The sequence below is a fragment of the Microtus pennsylvanicus genome, chromosome 1 (assembly GCF_037038515.1).
Source record: "Microtus pennsylvanicus isolate mMicPen1 chromosome 1, mMicPen1.hap1, whole genome shotgun sequence".
Lineage (NCBI taxonomy): Eukaryota > Metazoa > Chordata > Mammalia > Rodentia > Cricetidae > Microtus > Microtus pennsylvanicus.
In genome coordinates this window covers 99,442,914-99,464,861 of record NC_134579.1, presented here as the reverse complement: position 1 = coordinate 99,464,861, position 21,948 = coordinate 99,442,914, and the positions used below count along the sequence as shown (strand labels likewise).

The window sequence follows — 21,948 nt, the reverse complement described above, 5'->3', positions numbered from 1 at the left end:
ATAGCCTAGTTTGGCCTTGAACACACCATATAGATAAAAATAATTTTGAACTTCTGATCCTTCTGCCTCCACCTCCCAAGTGCTAGGCTTTCAGGCATGTAATGAAAGGTGGTTCACACCTGGTTTAAAACCTTTGGTCTTGTGCTCACTACAGTGCTATCCACAAAGGAAAAAAGGTGTCCATCAACAGAGAAAGAGTAAAAACTAGTATATATATAAATGGAACATTTTTTATCAAAATAAATGAAAATTCTGTCCTAGTGACATGGCAGGGAGTGTGTTACAGCTTTAGTAGAGTGCCACGCACACCACGGCCCCTGTATGCGCTCTATGCACTAGAACCCAGTTCGTGAACTTCGGGCTAGGGGCTGGAGGTTGAGAATACACACGCAGATACAGACTGACACACAGACCTTCCAACAGTGGTACCAAAAGCCCCTCTGTAATAGCACCATGGAGGCTTAAATACACTGCAGTCAATGGCCAACAGGTGAAAATCCCATCCTCTGATCCTCTAGGCAAAGCACAGCTTTTAGTCACTTCAATTAGAAGGCTCTAGACAGGGAAGAGCAGCTGAAGGCCAGGACTCAATTAGTCCCAACAGTAGGGCTAGTTCCTTGTGATCAGTCACCACTATCTTGAAGTAGAGCAGCTGCAGCCTACAGGAGACACTGGCACAGTCATGACAACAGAATTGAGTACAGCAAACATCTAGGTCTACGACAGAGGTTCTCAATCTGTGCCTTGTGACCCTCTGTGGTCGAATGACCCTTTCATAGAGGTTGCCTCAGACCATCCTGCATATCAGATATTTACGTTATGATTCATAACAGTAACAAAATTACAATTATGAAGTAGAAATAAAAATAGTTTTATGGTTGGGGGGTCAATACAATGTGAGGAACTGTATTGTATTAAAGAGTCACAGCGTTAGAAAGGTTGAGAACCACTGGTCTATAATAGTAATGGGAAATTAACATTCCCTCTTAAGATGGTCATGAAATTCCAGTAATGGCTCCCTCCCGCCTAATTGCGCATGCTCTTAATAAGCTAGCTTTGGAGCTCCAGCAAAGGAGAATTGATAGACACTTCTGTCAGCTCCTTATTATTTGGGGTGGGCAGAGTTCCTTCTATGTCTCTCCAGAAAAGGCACAATATGTAAGTGAAATATATTGGGTAAAAAAAAAAGACAAAAATAAAAACTAAGTTTTTTTAACAACTAAAAAAAATATAAACAAAAAGATAAAGAAAAAATAAAAGTCAAACTTGGGCAGCAAAAAATAAATAAAAATAAAAACTAAGAAAGAAATAAGGAAAGAAACAAAAACCAAATGGACAATGATGCAAGTTCTTGTAGTTGAACACTTAAGTTGAACTCAAAGAAGTAATGAGTGGTTACAGTATATGGGAAAGGTGTAGGGGAGGTGATGGTTAGTGCACCCTGGGGGACAGTGAAATGGAGGGATAATTTTTAATGGCTGTATAGTCCAAGTACTACATGTCAGTTGAAAATGTATAATACCCATTAGTATGAACAGATATTACCAAACTTGTCAACAGGGTCGGACTCACCCAGCCACACCAGGCTCCTGTAGTTCTCCAGCATCACATCCCTGTAGAGGGTCCTCTGAGCAGCATCCAGCTCCTGCCACTCCTGCCAGGTGAAGTCCACAGCCACGTCCTCAAACGACACCAACGGCTGCAATGACACACTTCTCGTCAACCCAAGTCCTTAGCCTTGAGAACACAAAATCAGAGTTCATGCATGTATTTGTATCTCTCTCTGTGTCTCTCTCACACATACACCGCATAGCATTGTCTTGCTAGTATTTCATAGAAGGTACAGCTTGATTTGTATTGTTTTATGTGACAAAGAAAATTGAATACAAATATCCTATCTCTGGTTAATTCATGGATTAAAAAATTACAGAGGAATCACAATACAAACAAAATTCATAGATGAATATATATGGATGAAAAGTTTTTGTTACCTTTTCAATAGAATTAAAATAATGGAGGTGCTGGAGGGATGGCACAGCTGTTGAGAGCACTGGGTGCTCTACCAGAGGACCCAGGTTCAATTCACAGCAGCTCCATGGCAGCTCATAACCATCAATAACTCCAGTTCTGGGGGGACCTGACACCCTCTTCAGACTTCTGTGGGCACCGGGCATGCACACGATGCACATAAATACATGTAGGTAAAACACTCATTGTGCTGGATACTTTTATATCTGAGAGTTGAGTTAGAGGCTAGCCTGGTCTAAAGAGCAAGGACAGTTCTAGGTCAGCCAGCACTACCCAGAGAAACCCTATCTCAAATTCCCCTCCAAAACCTAGAAACCCTAAGGCATTCATATGAATTAAATAAAGAAAAAACTGGGTTGTAGGCAGGCTTATAAGGCATTTTCTTAATCAGCAATTGATGGGGGAGGCCCAGTCCATTGTGGGTAGGTGGTGCCATCCCTGGGCTGGTGTTTCTGGGTCTGTAAGAAAGCAGGCTGAGCAAGCCATGAGGAGAAAGCCAGTAAGCGGATTCCTTCACGGCCTCTGCATCAGCTCCTGCCTTGAAGTTCCAGCCCTGCTGGAGCTCCTGTTCTGACTTCCCTCAATCACGGACTATGATGTGGAAGTTTAAGCCAAATAAACCCTTTCTTCCCCAAATTTCTTTGGTCATGGTGTTTTGTCACAGCAATAGAAACCCTAAGGCACTCATATGAATTAAATAAAGACATTTTTAAAAAAGAGTAACAGGGTAAAAAACATCTTCTACGCAACTGTGCAGACTTGAGTTTGGATCACTAGAGCCGACATAAAAAGCTGGGCATACTGTGTGTACTTGTAGGGAAGAGGACAACCAGATGTAAATGTCGTTCTCTCCTTCCACTATATGGACTCTCAAGATGGCACTCAGATTTCAGGCTTGATGACCTTTCACACACGGAGCCATCTGCCTGGCTCCAAATTTTGTAATCTGTAAAATTGTGAAGCTTGGTATATTTCTGAAATATATTCATGTTCTTTATGATGAAATAGCATAATAAACACCATCTACCATTGAAAAAAAGGATCATAAGCTAGAGAAAAAAACCCTTGGGCATGGCTGTATATCTGCAGTCGCAGCACTGGGGGAGGGGAGCTGGTAGAGACTGGTGGATCCTGAGAGCTCGATCCTAAGTGAAATAGTGGGCTTTTAGTTGAGTGAGCATGGTCTCTGAGGAAAACAAAATGGAGAATGGTAGAGAAAGACACCTAATGTCTATCTCTGGCTTCCAGTGTGTATGCATGCTTGAACATTTAGATACATGTTCCACACACCCCCCACGTCTCTCTCTCTCTCTCTCTCTCACACACACACACACACACACACACACAGAGAGAGAGAGAGAGAGAGAGAGTCTATATAAATGTAAAATTTAACTTAATAAAAATTAAATTAAACCTGAAAAGGAACAACCCAGTGAAAAAAGCAGACATTGGGACTGTGGCACAGAACTATGGTACAGTGTGTGCCCAACAGATACAATGCCATGCATCTTTACTCCATTCATAAACAATCTGAATGAAAAGTTCCATATGTTTCAAGCCTCTCTCCACAGCAAAAATGAGTTGATAGACTTCTGTCTACTAAGAATTGTAAGAATCCATGAAAACACTCCCCCTCAAATGGGTAGGGGAAGCAGAGGCATACCTGGATGTGAATTCTGCCTTGGCCGACATACCATGTCACTGAGAAATGATCCTAACAAGTAACTCCAGTGGAAGATTTGGAAAATGCATATGGCACCCTATCTCTGCAGTCTTCTATGGATGAATCCTAAGTCATCTCACACTGGGAAGGCACAGATCTAGGCAAGCACGAGTCTACTTAGATCATGGAATGAACTCATAGGTTTGCATGGGCTTATAAGTACTCCCCTTGGCTCCTCCTCCTCAGGGCAGAGGAGGCCCGGTTTATCCCTGGAGGGGATGTATCAGCACAGCCTGTTCATTGCTGAGCCGACAGCTAGGCTTTTGTATGACCTGCCACAGAGAGTTAATCCAGCAAAGGGCAGTAGACACCCTGCAGCTTGCCTGGAAACTCTGCATATCTTGAGCCTTCCCCCACTGCCCACCTCACTGACATCTCCCAGGTCCTCCAGTTCATCCAAGGTGGAATTTTCCATGCACTGAGTTTGTCAACTTTAAAACATTTTATTTGAGGGAATAGATGCCAAATCTCCAAGCTCTGGGAGCAAGGGCATCTGGACATGTGCAAATGACATTGGCTCTCAGAAAAATAAATGTCCAAAGTGGGCACAGAAACCTCTAGCATGAATACAAGAATCGGTGGGAACATACAGATCTCTATTTAGTCCCAGAAGAACATTTAAGCCTACTTTTCCAGTGCCCACGTCACAGCTTGGACTCTAATAAACTTCCATCATGGAGGGGACACATCCCTAAACACACTGGTCCTGAGCACAGTGGTCAATGTTATGATCAAAACACTAACAGACAAAAAACCTTTGAGAGGACACTGGTGAGGCAAGGAGGAAACCCTAGTGCTCTGCTGGAATTGAAATCTACTCAGTGGAACTAGAGAGATGGATCAACAGTCAAGGGCACTGTCTGCTCCTTCAGTCGACTTGGGTTTGGTCCCCAGCACCCACATGGTGGCCCACAATCAGCTGCAGGGCATCTGGAATTCTAGGGACAGACTGCCATATTTGAAGACGAGATATAACCAGAAGAGGTCAATCTAAGGAAAAGGTACCTATGTCCACACAAAGTCCAGCGAGGTCTGGCATCTTACAGCTGAGTCATGGATAGGGATGCCTCTAATAGGAGTTTTAGACTTTTAATGACCCTTACCCTTCTTGTCCTGAGATCTCGCTCTTTCAGAATACTCCCTCAATCCCATTGAAGCTCCAATTGCCTACATACTTAACTAGCAAAACAACTTGACCCGGATAAATGAAAGAGAATGTATCCTTATTTATTTTCCTACAATATGGTCTGGTTACAGTATAAACTAGACAAACTAGAGCAGTGGCTGTTTCATGGCAGCCTTAGTTACACTGTAGAACATAGAGAAGTCAAATGGCCGGAGATGTCATACATACAGGCCTTCATGGTCTCTTACTAAGGACACTTGGTTTACAATGGAGCCCAAGTAGTCCAGAAGGAAGGGACTTCAATACAGACCCTGACACCATGAAGAAGTGAAGACACCTGACACTTCTGAGAGGCCCATGTGTACCAGGGAGAGTTAGAGTCTCCTCCCTCCACCCTCCTGCCTCTTATGCTCTACTAACACAAAAGCAAAGAATGTCATCTGACAGCATCTGAGGGCCAAGGCAGAGAGTCCTCTGCTTTTGAGGACCTGCATACAGGGTGTTTCTATCATGTATTTTAAAGTGTCTGTTCATATAGAAAAAGATACATAAAACTGTTACTACATGGGGATGTGGAGCTTGGGGTAGCCTAAATATCTGCTCACAGGACATGGTCCTGCATATATCACTCTAAAATAAACTTTTTCATCTTCCCCTTGAGGTTAAGAGCTGTATCTTTGCCTCTGTGGTCTTGGCACCTAGAAAATGAAACCCACGGATAATCCATTTTCACCAGGGAAATCACACGGATTTCTGTCCAGGGGCTGTTCCAATTCTGAAACCACAGGCTGCTTACTCTACTCACCTATGAAATCTAACTAAATTGGTATCAGTTGACACCAAAATAAATTTCATACATTAGGAAGATAAAGCTAAAAGTGTGACCCGGGCATCTCACAGGGCCCCTTGCAAACCTGTAATTGGGGCTGTATTAGCGAAAGCTTTATCTACCTGGGAAAAGGCATTTGGTGGCTTTACTCTCATATTCCCCACCAAACTCAACTTTGCCTTGCAAATTAGAAAACATCCTCGGTGATGGAGGAAGAAAGATTTTGCTCAGCTTCACTTTCTGGTTACGGTCCATCATGGCAGGGACACCATGGCCACGGGAGCTTAAAGAAGCTGGTCACATCACATGCACAGCAATGAATTAATGCACAGGCTATTGGAGCAATGGTCCATTGGACCATCGGAACCATGTGAAGGGAATTCCGAATGCTTGTGAGAACACTCCAAGAAAATGGAACAAGACTCTTGTGACTTAAGTTTCTCCAAAACATAGGATTGTTCTGGGACTGTGTTTCTGTGTCCCCATGGGTAGAGCAGATAGGAGAGGGTTTGCTTCAGAGTACCCATTGCTGCTTGCTGTTGTTAATCAGAATGTTTACAGCCTGAACTCATGTGATCTGTACTCATATGACCTCTCCTAACTCTCAAAGTATGAACTGATGTTCTAAATAAAGTCAGCTATTGCATAGGACTTCCGTCTGCCTCATTCATCAGCTCCCTTCTCGCAGGTCCCACCACCTCTGGAGTGATGACAGTGGGCCATGGAGGTGGCTCAGTGAAGAAAGGCACCTGCCACCAAGCCTCACTACTGTAGTTCAAGCCCAGATGATGAAAGGTGAGAATTGACTCCAGAGAGTTATCTGACTTCCACATGTGTACTGTTTGGATGTTTGTGGGTGCTTGCTTATGCACGTCCACTGTGGTTGAACAGGAACGGCCCTGATAGATTAATATTTGAATTCTTCATCATTAGGGAGTGGCACTACTTGAGAAGGATTAAGTATACCTCTGCCCTTGTTGGGGTTGGTGTGCCCTGTGGTATCACCGGGTGTGGGCACTGAGGTTTCAAAAACCCAAGCTAGGCCCAGTGGCTCACTTTTCCTGCTGCCTGTGGGTATGGTCCCACAGCTATTCTCCAGCGTCATGTATGCCTGCATGCTACCATGCTTCCTAACATGGTGATAATGGACTAAACCTCTGAAACTGTAAGCCAGCCCCAATTAAATGCTTTGTTTTATGAGTTGCTTTGGCCATAGTGTCTCTTCACAGAAATAAACAGTGACTAAGACAATCACAAAGTAAATAAATAAAAAATCAAAATTACCTTATTTATTTATTTTTGTTTTTTTTTCAAGACAGGGTTTCTCTGTGTAGCCTTGGCTCTCCTAGAACTCACTCTGTAGACCAGGCTGGCCACAAACTCACAAAGATCCACCTGCCTCTGCCTCCCGAGTGCTGGGATTAAGGTGTGTGCCACCACCACCTGGCTAAAATTATTTTAATTAAAAATGTTGATGTACATTTATTGTGCATGGTGATAGCGTTCACAAAGACATTTTAATGTAAGCACATAATGTAATTTGATCATATGCATACTTCCATCCCATTTCTCCCTCCTCCACTATTCTGTTGTTTCTATAGTCTTGCTGCTATTTTATACTCTCTCTCTCTCTCTCTCTCTTTATATATATATATATATATATATATATATATATATATATAATTTCAAATATACACATGTAATTTAGGATCTATAGTGAGAAAAGGTAATGTTTGTCTGAGTCTAACTTATACTCTGATGCTATGCAGTTACACCCATTTCTCTGAAAAAAAAAAGACAACTTTGTTCTTCGTATTTGAATGACTGCACATTCCTTTTCATCCAGTCACCTGTTTGAGATCTAGGCTAATTCTGTAAGTTGTCCAGTTTGAATCACACTGCCATAAACAGACACATAAGTATCTTTGGACATATATCCAGTGGTGGTATAGCTGGGTCACAGGACTACTTGAAGTATTTTGAAGAATCTTCATACTGATTTCTATGGCTGGCCTAATTTGTATTCCTATAAGTAGTGTATAAGATCTCCAGCATTTACCTGTTTTCTTAACTGTACTCTAACTGGGGTGAGACGGAATCTCACAGCACTTCCCCAATGGCCTAAGGATCTCCAATATTCTTTATATATTTACTGATCATGTGTAGTTCTTCTTTTGAGAATTGTCTGGATTGTGTGTGTGTTTACATATGTGTATATGTGTGTGTGTTTAAGACAGGGACTCTCTACATAACTCTGGCTATTCTGGAACTATGTAGACCAGGCTGGTCTCAAACTCACACAGCTTTTATTTCTGCCTCCCAGGTTCTTGGATTAAAGACCTGTGTCACTGAGAATTATCTATTTCATTTGCCCATTTACTGTTTAGTATTTGTGTATCTGGATGTTCTTATTGTTGTAGTTGCTGTTTTTCTGAGTTTCATGTAGACATGTTGACTTCGTACTTACCATGTAGCAGAGGAGGGGAGGACTTTGAACTGTGTGTGTGTGTGTGTGTGTGTGTGTGTGTGTGTGTTGGGCAGGGATGCACATATGTGCCATGGTCCATATGTGAAGATCAAAGAACAACTTTGTGGAGTTGGAGTTGATTCTTTCTTCACCGTCATGTGGATATGGGGGTTAAACTCAGGTCAGCTGTTTTCTGTGCCTTTACCCGCTGGGCATCTCACTGGTTCTGTGTTCTGTATGTGTTCTAGACATTAATCTCATCAGATGTACAGCTAAAACGGTTTATTTCATTTGTAGGCTGTATCTTACTTCCACTACTGTTTTTTTCTTTTGTTGTACAGTTTTTAATCTCATTCAATCCTTTGGCCAGTTCCTAAATTCTTAATTTTTCGAGCAACCAGAGTCATTTTCAGAATGCCTGTGCCTTTATCTTTAAGTGTTTTCTCATTTCAAGTCTTATATTAAGGTATTTGATTCATTGTTAATGACAGGGGACAGGGTGACATTATAGATCTAGTTTCATTCTCCTATATACATGTGGGTAGTTTTCTTTGCACAATCTGTTAAAGGGGGCTGTATTTTCTCATCTATATGAGAAAATATAAAAAATATAAAATATGAACAATATATGTAAATGTTATGTTATATAGTATATTATATATACATATAAATATACACATATACACTCTTTATCAAAGATTAGGTGCCTATAACCATGTGGGTTTATTCTGGGTCTTCTACTCTGTCCCACTGATCTATATGTCTGTTTAAGTTAGCACCTCCTGGACATTTTTCACATCTCTCTCTGTTCCACTTGTCAACCTTTCTCTCTATATATCTGGATAACAGCAGTGAGCCGTAACCCTGGCACAGCCTGAATATTATACCGTGTTAAAACTTAACTCACAAAACAAATTAATCCACTATTTAAAATTTTAAATTCCATTTATTTATGCAGCTATATGCAAGGAGAAAGGGTGCAAATGTACCATGTATACATGTGGAGATAAGAAGACAAGTGGTGGGTGTTGGTCCCTTTTTCCACCGTGTGGGTCCGAGAGATCAAATTCAGGTCATCGGACTTTGCAATAAGCATCTTTACCTGCGGAGCCTGACCTATTACTTTGAATCAAGATTCATGCAAGTTCTCATCACATGGACAGAATAAAGTTAGATCCTTAGTGAGAATGAAACATGAAAGACCTCCAGCCTAGTTCCTGACAGAATCCTTGTTCCCCCTTGAAACCTTATTAGCCAGGTCTCCGAAGTCCACATTTCTCCCGGCACCCAAATGCTTCCCTACGCTCTGTTTATGGGATTCCAGGACTTTCCTAGTCTGTAAGCCTTCTTCAACATCTCTATCACAACCAGTTCAGCGGATGTAATAACCGCATACTTTTACTCATTTCTGGAAACTCATGTTGCCAATTTTCCGTGTCAGTTACTTTTTATTCATTACTATGATACTATGATCTGGCAAATCAGCTTAAGGAAGCTTGTTCTGCCTTGCCTTGGACTGTACAGAGCCTATTGCAGGGAAAGCACGGCAGTATGAGTATGAGGCAGCTGGTTATATTATAGCCACAGTCAGGAAGCCCAGCAAAATGGATGCTGGTGTGTTCACTTTCCCCTTATTTATTCAGTGTGGGTTCCCAGCCTCTAAACTAATGCCACTCACCTTCAGGGTGGATCTTCTAAGCTCAGTTAAACCTTGCTCTTAAAGACTCTCATGGACATACTCAGAAGTTTGTCTTCTACATCCCATCATTAGCAAGCAAGATTAACCATTATAATCACAAACAGATCTGTTATAGTGTAACAGAATCTATAGTTGGAATTTTTTTAGCTAGAATTTAACTAATGTGGACAAGGTTGTGACATTTGTTTTGCATAATCTATTCCTCAGGACTCCATGTTAAAATTCTCCACTAGTCTAGTCTGCATGAGATACAAACCGAAGTTAAGAAGAAAGGTGTTGGGTTTTTAGCTATTGAGTATAAACTGGTGGATGCAATAAGGGTTACAATGACATGCTTGGAACATATTTGTATGCTACTTTACCCTGCCAATTGAGAGTATTGTCATGCGTTAATAGCATTTTAGTCAATAACAACCCACATGGTATTATGGTAGCTCTTGTAAGATAATGTTAACACAAAAAGTCATAACAATTACACAATAGTACCAAGTGTGGAGTTCTCTGCCTATGCTTGAATTCTCATGCTCAGAAGGAGCTGTGGGAAGACACCGGGGTCAACTCTGGTGTAAGTGTCAGGTTCTGTTTACATGGAAATGTGGCTCACAGGAGTCTACAAAAGGAAGGTGAATCTCCTGCAGACTGACCTTCTTCCCTGCATTCTACAGGAATGGGAATAACTGAGCTGTCCAATCAGGTACTACGCTGAAAGAAAAGGGTGGAGGTAAAGGCAGCTACTGGGTTAAAGCACATGAATATGTGTGGGCTGTGTGATAGGGTGTGATAGACATATGCTATGGGCCTTACAAACTTCAATGGCTGTGCAGTATCAACTATCTCACTGTAACCCGTATGGCAGTCATAGCGAGGACAGCAGGACAACTGAAAGCAGAGCATGGTGAATTTGGGCCAGGAAGTCCAGAAGTGTAGATGGACAAGCTATTGGAATTTGCATAACTAGCACTTACCACCCTGGGTCTCCACTTGTCTAGAGCCCAATTTCCCAGCTGTCCACTGTGTGGTGTGGATCTGGGACCTAGGCTCTTGTCTGAATGATGTCTTGGGGCCTGGGGCCCTCTTCAGACCTGTCAATGTCCACATGCCCACAACTTCCCAAACTCTGGACTCCAAACAAAGGGAGCAGGGACAATCAGACACTTTGTGGGCTTGGTGCACAGGACTGTCCACAATACAGTTCTCACCTCACGGGGAATAAAATGCACTTTATTCCAAGTCAAATATTAGTGGCTGTGGCCTACCAACATGGTTTTAAGGTGGAAGTGGTTATATGAACCTTTATAGTCACAAGACAATGTCATAAATCAAGGCATTACTAAATATAGTGATGTAGCTATCAGGTAAGTGGCTGTATTAGTTACTTTTCTGCTGCTGTGACAAAATACCATGACCAAAAGCAACTTAAGGAACAGTTTATTTTGGCTTATGGTTCAAGAGGAGTAAGAGTCCATCAAGGTAGGGAAGGCGTGGCAGGGTGACAGGAGCAGGAAACTGGCTGATCACATTTTTATCCATGTACAGGAAGCAGAGAGGGAGGATAGGAAGTGGGGCGAGGCTGTTAGTCCTCAAAGCCTGCCCAGTGGTGTGCTTCCTCTAGCAAGGTTGTACCTCCTAGAGGTTCTATAACATCACCAAACAGCACCACTAGCTGTGGGCCAAGTGTTCAAATACACGAGCCTGTGGGGAGAATTCCTCATGTAAATCGACACAATGGGTTGAGGCAAAGTAGGCAAACTTCTAGCATAGGGTGAAGATGCTATCTGTAGTTAGCTTTGGGGCGGCATGAGTCAGTGTTCTGTTAAATTAATACATACCAAACATTTTACCTGTTATAAATGGTATCCATATTTTATACAGGAGGTAGTAATTACATGTCCCTTGTGATACATCACTGCTACATAATTTTGATATTTGTTACTTTTTTTGTTCAAGTAATATAATATGTTTATTACATAAAATATGATGGGGAAATACAAAGGAGGGATTGTATAAGAATACTATAAAACACAATGAGACCATGGGTATGTTAATTCTGTTAATTCTGCTGATTGTGGTACTGATGTTATGAATGTAAACATGTCAGCAAACAAAAATATATGCAAATCATGTCAATTATAAGCCAATAAACTTGGAGAAGATGTATTAAATCCTGGTGTTAAAAATGAAGCATATAGTATTGATTACATAAAGACAATATTAGGTAAAACAATAAAGAGACTAAGAATTCATTGCCTAATCTCTGATCTCAATAATTAAGAAAATAATTTTTTTTTCAAAAGAAGGACTGACAAGATAGCTTGCTTACTTATTTTGTGTGTATGAGTCTCTCCTGTTATGTGGGTCTTGGAGATCGAACTGAGGTCATCAGCCTTGGTGATCTCCAGACCCACATAACAGGAGAGACCCGACTCCTGAACATTGTCTTCTGGTCTCCATACAGTCTCTGTCTCAGACTCACTCACGCACTCGTACACACAAAATAAGTAAGCAAATGCAATTTCTAAAAAAGTTTGGGGGAGAATATAAAATCCAAAATAAAGGAAATAATGAAGAGGTATTGAAAAGGAACATATCACAGAGAATATCAGCAATCCCAGGCAACTTCAATAAGGAAAAATAGCATGTTAATTTGTATTATATATTTATACTCATACCTCACATCATAGTGTGAGACATCCTATGAAATGTTTTCTCAGGGATTCTGACATTCTGAAAACATTACCAAGTAAACTTATACAAACCTTAGTTACGTGCCACCATCATATATGAATCTACTGAGAGCACAACATCTTGATGTGTCACATGTCTATATATTATGATGTTGGCAATTAGAAGAATAAACAGAATAAATAGAACTGTGGATATGAAGGCAGAGCCCTTATAAACACCCTTGCCTCTTAGATTCCCAGGTGACAGACTGGACTGCACCATAGGGAAACAATCCCTTCCCAATGGAAACTACTGAAGAGTGGAGTAGCCGGATGGCTACAGATGTTTGCATACCCTTTCCTCATACCCTGTAGGAAGTCATTCATAAATTATAAATCTAAAATCACACTAAGACATCCAAAAGGTGTTATGGAAGGGGGGGAGGTGGAGTGGGAACACAAAAGTATTGTGGGAAATCTCTTCAAATATACACAAAGCTATATTTTAAAAAATTCATAATTTAAACTACACTAAAATAATTGTATTCATCTAATAAAACAAAGAGTAATAAATGAAGTGGCCCAGTGGAAGAAACCAACTGTCTCACATACATCTGATAACTTTAAATATGGAAGGAAAATAGGCAAGGGATTTGAAAAATTGGTTTTATATAGTAAGTATGTACATGTTCAATAACCAAAAAAATTGAGAACACATTTAGAAATGAGCAAAAAATATAAAACTAAATTACAAAACAGACGAACAGTATTGATGAACACATGGAACAATTGAACACAAACTCAAGATGAAGTGTAAGTTGTTATTTCTTTGGAGAAAATGGCCATGAAAGAGGCAAACTATTATCTGTCACAGGTATAAATTTATGTCATGATAACACAGAAGACACAGAAATAATAACATAAGAAGCTGAAATCCTGGGAACGGAGACAAGAGGAGATACATTCAGGAAGTGACAAATGATTATTTGGCCTAGGTCACAGTCATCCTCAAGGTCTTTTCTGAGTAGCTAGTGTTAGCAGTGAAGCACGGGCTAAGTATTGCATAGATATGGTATGCCTGCGGTATTTCACCTGGACATAAAATTTGCAAAGGAAATAGGTAGAACTTATTAGAAAATAAAAATTCAGAGAGGCACATAGAAGTGACCAAGTTACATATACCATTTGTTTTGAAAAAAATGTAAACATAACCTTTTCCTCCTAAGTTAATTAATATTATCCCATCAGAATTTCAACATGCTTAATTTTTAATAGAAGGAAAAGAACCACAAAACCCTGGAATTTTTCTTGAAGGTTTAATATATGCATGCATAAATAGATACTATATTTATGTACATGTGTGTATCCATCATACGTATAATATTAACCTAGAAGTAAGAGCAATAATATGCTATTATTATACGATACTAACATATGGTATGTAACTCTCATACTATAATAACAAACTCCAAGGAATCCCAATATAAGTAAGGTCCATGATGGATTTATATGGATGTGAGGTTTGTATTAAGAGCAATAGAAACACATGTATCAACCCAACCATATTTAAAAAAAAACCACTATTAGTAGAGAAAATATAACCAAAGACTGAAAGCTCTGGCATCCAGAATGGGCGTGCAGCCCTTCCTAAGTTCCCCACCCTCACCCCAGCTCGTCCTGTCTACAAGGTCCACCTCCTGGAAGGAGTTTAATACCCACCAAGTGTCTTGGTCTCAATGTATCCCACTTCAAGGAAGTAATCCTAAGCCTGAGAACTCTAGAAGCAGAGGAGGCTGGGCCTGTGCAAATGGCAACGAATCACAGTCAAAATGAACTTTTTAAGGTGGACACACAGGCACTTCATTGGACCTCAACTCCCACCGTTAACGAAGAGTTAAAAGCCACAAGCCACTGCTACCCCAGAAGAGGTTTGAACACTCTTCCGGTGGTGACTTGAGCTCCACCAGGGACTGGTTACTGCACACAGCGGACCTCCTGTAGCTTCAGTATAGAATAAGGCCATGCGGGACAACAGTGTTTGAAAAGACCTGGATAGGGCAAATGAGGAGTCCTGGCACAATGCTAATGAGAATATAAATTATGCAAAACAGTTTGCGTTCCATTTCAAAAATCTAAGCGGAACTACCATATAACCCAAACATTATGATATTGATTATGTATTGAAATAGCAATCAATTTGCCAGAGAAATGGCATCATTCCCGTGTGTGCTGCTCACAGACCCGACACGGAAACAACTGAAGCTCCTTTTAGATGACAGTATACTGGGACCTTCCTTCCAGTAGCAGGACATCCAGGTGCTTCCCTGAGGGATGCACCCCCACACCTCAGAAAGCCTCCTAGAGGAGGAGAGGACCCAGTACCCTAGAATAAGAGCAGTAAGATTGGCTATCATTACATGACGCTAACATACAGTTTATACCTCGAATACTGTGATAACTGCCCAAGGGGCTCAATGCTGTATTTATATTATCCTCAGATGGATGTATTGTAAAGAGCAACAGAAAGACATATTGATATAACCATATGAAAAAATGCATTACTAATTAATTGAAAACACATACACACAACCAACAGCAAATAAAGCAGTGGACCTCTTGGCAGACTGATGGGACCTTGGTACTTCCTATGCCCTCCCTGAAGTTCACCCCACATTTCAGGTCTACTCACTGTTACTTAATCCAAGAGATCAAAGACTGGAGACTAGGCAATTACAAGAACTTGGTGTCAGGCAGTTCTGAAACCTATCACCTGGAAAAGACACGAGGGCGGGATGAGGACTCTCACAGTTCCCAATGAGAGGGAACACAAAGACATCTCCTAAGCTGTCCTGTTCTGGGGGCGGGGAGGACAAAAGGAACAGTTTCTTTGTAACAGGAACTCAAGTGATTCTTCTCCTGAAATGTTCACAGGCAAACATCCTTGGGACTAGAGAGACAGCTCCGCAGTTAAGAGCAGTTGCTGTTCTTCCAGAGGACCTGGAACTTGGTTCCCAGCATCCATATTAGGTAGCTCACAACCTGCGGCAACTCTAGTTCAGGGGATCATACCCCTTCTCTGACACTGCTCTCACTGGTATACATGCATACATACACTCAGGCACAAACACACACACACACACACACACACACACACTTATGCACGCATGTATGCACACATGCGCTTAAAAATTTGTTAAAATCTATTTCTCTGGTACCTGGAAAAAAACAAAACTTTTTTTTTTTAAACGAAATATTGTGTTTGAGATATACCATGAGGAGCAATTGGGAGGCATTCGGTACAGCCTTTCTGGGGAGCACCTGTGGGAAGCCAGGGGCACGCACAAATGGTGGAAGGGGAAGTTACAGGGTTTGGGAGTGTGGGCGGGGATGTGGAATTTGAAGAACCAGGTAACCAGACTTCAGAGGAGCTGGCCTAGGTTCTGGATTTGGATCCTGCTTCCCATACATCTGTAAAGTCCAGGGACTAGGTGGAACATGGAGAGGACGAAGGGGCTGGGGATCTAGGGAACGTACATAGCTCCTTTCGTGAATGAACGTCACATTGAGAGACTCTTCCCTGATGAGCCACCAAGTCCTCGCCACACGTGATCCGGAGCAAACGGGCAGCCAGCGCAGAGATGCCCTCGCTGAGAGGGCTCCAGAGCCGGCCGCAGTCGCCACAGCGGGAGGGACAGCCCCGCTGCCCAGGGGACCCTGCACGGCAGCCCGCTCCGCCTGGCCGCAGACCCCGCTCTGCTGCAGCGCTTTCCGCTCGCGCACCGCCACCTCCGGGCGCCACACGCACACTCACCATGTCCGCCTCTCGGTGCCGCCGGCGCCCTCCTACCATCGCCCTGCACCCACGGCGTCACCGCGCCACCAGAGCTGCGCAGGAGCTTCCTGGGCAGCAGACACACAGCCCAAGATGGAGGGTCCCAGACAAAGGCCTGGCAACAGGCAGAGCCCGCCCCCGTCCATCGTCTGTGTGTCTGATTGGACATGCCTCAGCCCACGGCTTTCGATTGGGAAGGGCTTCGCGTCCTGCCCGCTGAGTGACAGCAGTTGTCGCCAACGCACGGTTAAAGGAGCCTAGGATGACAGGTTCTCAGGTGCAGCTGCTGGGGACTCTGGCTTCTGTCAGGTAAATACACGTACGTGTTTATTAGTCACAGACGGGAAGAAGATATCAATTTTCAAAATTCCAAATTTTCTGAACTCTATTCTCATTAACTTGGTCTTCAAAATAGAAAGAGCTATCTAATGCTTTTTTTTTTTTGTATTCAGACTAAAAATTGGAAAGAAACAAGCGAAGTCAATTTTGGTGGCACATGCCTGTATGTACTTTTTAGAACTTGCAAGGTGAAGCAGGGAAAGTGCAATCTCAAATCCAATTTGGCTACAACGAGTTTTATGCCATCCTGGAATGCATATGTAGACCCTATCTCAAAGCAAAGAACTACAACCCATGAAATGGATGGTAATGGCCCAATGCACTTAAACACATCTTTATAATCTTATCAGTGTAAAATTGGTGACTTTTATGTTCTGTTGGGACAAAAACCTTCTAAAGTCAGCAAATGTTTTAAGGTTGTAGCTCGTCTCAGTTTAGAACAGCCACAACATCCTTTTGAGAGCTGCGACTCTCCTGATCTCAGGAAGTAGAAGGGACTGTCATGCCAAAGGGGAGGGAACAGGAGTCCCTATTGATATTTCTCCTGAAGCCCAGAGAGGAGAGCCACAGCAGCCTGAAAGAGAGCAGAGAACTTCAATCAGAACTGCCCAAAAGTAAACCACTGCTTCCCAAGAGCTGTTGAAGACAGGCCTATTCTTCCAGAGATTGGGCAGAGGCAGGCAGGGACTGTAGGGTCGCCAGAGGAGAAAATGTTATGTCTTTATATCTAGCTACAGCCTTGGTCTGTAGAGTTTAACAAAAGATAACCTCCCATTTTTGCTATTTGTTCTAATGATCAAGCTGTGGATATTGCTTCCTTCTGTGATGTGGGATATTGCGTGATTTCTGGAACAGTATATTTCTATACATATTTCTGTGAACACAACAACATCTAACGAAAGGAAAGGGAAATCGGTGTTTACATGAAACCTATTGTTAGCCAGGTAACTTGTAAACAATATGTCATTCAGTCCTGGCAACCTGCTTTTCTCTATAGTCCAGAGCATGGTCTGTGGTAGCCATACTTCTGGTTGTGAGTAGGTGTGCTTATTGAGTGTACGAGAAGCAGAAAAAATAATAAAAGATAAATTGCACACAGCTGATCAAGAGAAGCAGCGGATAGATAGCAAAACATCTTTAAAGCAGGAATTTATAATATCCAGCAGGGACAACTGAAGGCCCAGCCTGAGTAAGAAGGCAAACAGGCTGGAGAAATGGCTTAGGAGCCCTTGGTGTGCCATCCCGAGGACCACAGTTCCAATCCAGCACCCACACAGGTGGCTCAAGAACACCTGTAACTTCAATCCTAAGGGGTCCTATGCCCTCTTCTAGCCTCCAGGGCGCCTGTATGTACATGTATGCATACACTCACACAGACACATAAATGTATACACATAAAATAAATAAATAAACACAGGGAGGAGGAGGGAGGCCCAGAGTAACAACACTAAATATTGTGTTTACAAACAGGCAGCAGAAGCCGGGCGGTGGTGGCGCACGCCTTTAATCCCAGCACTCGGGAGGCAGAGGCAGGTGGATCTCTGTGAGTTCGAGGCCAGCCTGGTCTAGAAGAGCTAGTTCCAGCACAGGAACCAAAAAGCTACGGAGAAACCCTGTCTCGAAAAATCAAAATAAAATAAAATAAAAACAAACAAACAGGCAGCAGAAATTGGTGAGGGGAATTGAGGCAGTCCTCTGGGGTTCCTGATCTAGATCTTTGTCTCCTCAAATGAGCCCCAGCCTCTCTTTCCTACTGCAAGTATTTTTACAACAGTGGAATGAACCATAGTGAAGTTTGTTGGAAGTGGTTTAGCTTTTAGCGGTTCTGAATGATGCACTATGTTTGATAATCTAGCATGTTTGCTATGCTTTTGCTCTCCTTGCTACAGAGCCCGGGAGCCAGCCTGACTCAGGACAAGGAGTTTTGGAGGAGACAAGGGAGGACCTCCTCACCCTTCAAATCTGCTTTCAATACGCTGAAGGTAGCACGTGATAATTTGCTTATGTCATTTACGTTACCTTCCTACCTGTCTATTAAGGTTGTGGCCGATTTGATAAATAAGGCTGGCTGCAAGCCCCTTCCAAAGTCTCCAGTGCAAATTGGGGCTGGTTAGTAACCTAAGCAAAAACCCACTGGGCTCCGTCTGCTATATGCAGTTATCCACCGCCAGATGAGGTGGCTCCGCTGCAGGAGATGAGCTGGTTGCTAACAGGGACACTGCTTGATTTTCCTGCAAACAATATTTCATTTTCTAGCTGACTGCTGGGCACTTGTTCCCATGGAGATGGCAAGATTCTGGAAGTAAAAGGAAAATTACTCCTTAAAACCTTTTCTGCCTGTATCAGGAGCATCGGCTAAAGCACATTGCTGACAGGCCAGGTCGGTTAACAACTGGCTCAGTGGGTAATGTGTTTGCCACTTGTACAGTAACTCTGGCGTTTGGATTCATAGCACGCATGTGAAAAGCCGTATGTCATCCCAGCTCTGCAGAGGTGGAGACAGGAGAATTCCAAGCTCAGTGAGAGACCCTGTTTGACTTGGTCAGTGTTTTGTTGCTGTGAAGAGACACCATGCCTATGGCAACTCATAAAAGAAAGCATTATATTGGGGCTGGTTTACAGTTTCAGAGGGTGAGTCCATTATTAGCGGGCGGGAAGAGTGGTGGCATGCCGGCAGACACGGTGCTAGAAAGGCAAGTTGAGCGTTTTACATCCAATCCACAGTCAGCAGGAAGAGAGAGCCTCTAGGCCTCACTTGGGCTTTTGAAACCCCCATGCCCACTTCCAGTGATATACTTCCTCCATCTAGGCTACACTTACTCCGACAAGGCCTTACCTCCTAGTCCTAATCTCTCAAGTAGCACCACTCCCCAACGGCCAGGCATTCAAATATGTGAACCTTTGGGGGCCGTTCCTATTCAAACTACCACAATGGTGGAGAATGATAGAGGAAGACACTTGTAATCAGCCTCTAGCTTTCCCATGTACAGGCAAGAGCACCTACACAATACAAACATATATATACAGTATGTGTATATATAAATATGTAGTAATAGGAGCGGCGGGGCTGCGTCCCCAACATCCCAGCCGCCTGGCTAGCTTATGCCCGAAATAACAACACACAAACTGTATTCATTTACACTGCTTGGCCCTTTAGCTCTAGCCCTTACAGGCTAATTCTCATATCCCGATCAACCCATCTCTAATAATCTGTGAGCACCGGTTTTACCAGGAAAGATTCAGCATGTCTGACCTGGCAGCTTGCTTCATCGCGCGTGCGTCTGCCCTGGAGAGCGGAGCATGGCGTCTCTCAGAGGCGTCTGCTCCCGAGAGGAGAGCTGTGGAGTCTGAGCTCACTTCCTCTTCCTCCCAGCGTTCTGTTCTGTTTACTCCACTTACCTATGTTCTAACCAATAAAATGGGCCAAGGCAGTTCCTTTATTAGCCAATGACCTTCCTCCATCATAAATATCTATTAATATATATTCTATCCCTAATAGTCCAAAAGCCCCAACTGTTTAACAACTGGACTCAGGGGTCTCCAAATGCGAACACCTTCACTTAAACATAAGACTCGTGTTTTTTTTTTTTTAGATCTTCGATAGCTTCCTCAGTTGATATTATTCCAAATTCTCATTATGTTTACTTATAAAACATTTGTTTTATTTATTTTAATTAGTCTGTGTCTATGTGAGTATATGCCATGTATGTGTTTGTACTTGCAGAGGTCAGAAGAAGGATATTTTTTGTTTTTTGGGTTTTACTTAGGACTCCTGGATCTCTCTACATAGGTCAGGATGAACTTGAATTCACAGAGATAGGTTTGCCTCTGCCTCCCAAGTGCTGGAATCAAAAGGTGAGCACCGCTGGGCCTGTATCAGAAGAAGGCATTAGATCTGATGCAACTAGAGTTTGGGGTGGTTGTGAGCTGTCTGATGTGGGCATGGAACTTAACCCAGGTCTTCTGCAAGAGCAGCAAGTGCTCTTAACTGCTGAGCCATCTCTCCAGCTCCTGCAGATTTTTTAAACTGGCATGAAAATATTTGTTGCTGCTTTGTGGCTTTTCAGTCTTAACTGAACTACTTAATTTCAATCCTTTGCTGTATTCAACTGTTCATGTTGTTTCTGATTGAGCTCAGTTTCCCAAGCACCCACTGTAGGCTCTGATTTGTGTTAATTGGTGAGTGTGGGCTGAGGGCTTTGCTGGGTAAAAACAATCTCACACAACATTGAAACTGCCCAGAGGCAGGCAGAGCTCCCTGATTTTGAGGCCAGCAGGGTCTATATAACTAGTTCCAGCCACAGATACATAGTGAGACCCTGAACATTATACTGTGGACATGACAATATGGAAGATACATAGTGAGACCCTGAACATTATACTGTGGACATGACAATATGGAAGATACATAGTGAGACCCTGAACATTATACTGTGGACATGACAATATGGAAGATACATAGTGAGACCCTGAACATTATACTGTGGACATGACAATATGGAAGATACATAGTGAGACCCTGAACATTATACTGTGGACATGACAAAATGGAAGCACTCATGAACTCACTGAAGCTGGAGGAGCCTGTAAGAGATAAAGCCAGTCAACATTTCAGAATGGGAGCCACCCTTCCCCAACATTAGATGAGGAGCTATTTATAGTTGAGTGCTTCTGGGGAAAGGAGAATCAGTTTTCTTTAAGAGTAAGAGTATGGATCCACATCCATGAGAATACAGGCCACACAATTTGAGCGGGAGAGGGCTAGCTCAAAATTGGAAGGGGTTAGGGGGAGTGGCGTTAAAGGAACATAGGCAGATGGGGAAATAGAAAACAGCCTCCTTGAGATGGTGGCTTCTTGTTCCTAGAAGACATTATCAGGGGAAATGACATCAAGGATAGGTATCTAAAGAGGACCAGTAGGGGGAAGGGGAGGACTCAGGGGCCCCTATGAAATACCAAAGCCAATGTCCACTGAGCAATGGGCAAGCACCCAGGCTTGTGGCTCCTCCCACCCTTAAAGAAAAAAGCAGTTATTTTTACTTTCCTTCCCAGATATTCAATTCTTTGTCTGTTCAAGGAAATGAGCTCAGAAAACCACCCAGAAACCACCTGCCAGCATCCCTGTTAGAGCTGGGTGATGATGGATCAAGAAGGGGGCAGAGTCCCAAGTGAATATGATGGAAATACATAGTGTATGTAAAAAAAGAAGGATAACTTCTTAAAGAAGTGTGGGGTGGGCTGG

The 21,948-nt window shown here is 42.6% G+C and overlaps 1 protein-coding gene and 1 long non-coding RNA gene across 3 annotated transcripts in view; one reads left to right on the top strand and one right to left on the bottom strand.

Moving 5' to 3' along the window:
* Nucleotides 1–16,460, bottom strand: part of LOC142851655 (zinc finger protein OBI1-like) — a 30,326-nt gene extending 13,866 nt beyond the window's left edge. Inside the window, exons 1-2 of one of the 2 annotated variants that reach the window (XM_075975555.1) lie at nucleotides 16,347–16,460; nucleotides 1,573–1,699 (exon numbers count right to left, since the gene is read on the bottom strand). In XM_075975555.1, the coding sequence (XP_075831670.1) occupies nucleotides 1,573–1,699; nucleotides 16,347–16,385 (166 nt within the window). In that variant the 5' untranslated portion in view covers nucleotides 16,386–16,460. Of the gene's footprint in view, nucleotides 1–1,572; nucleotides 1,738–16,346 lie in introns of both variants that reach the window. The other variant, XM_075975564.1, reaches the window with a different exon arrangement.
* Nucleotides 16,449–20,561, top strand: LOC142851663 (uncharacterized). Its single transcript, XR_012910858.1, has 3 exons — nucleotides 16,449–16,676; nucleotides 18,596–18,688; nucleotides 20,474–20,561. It is a non-coding gene; the product is annotated as an uncharacterized LOC142851663 (long non-coding RNA).
* The last annotated feature ends 1,387 nt before the right edge of the window (nucleotides 20,562–21,948 follow it).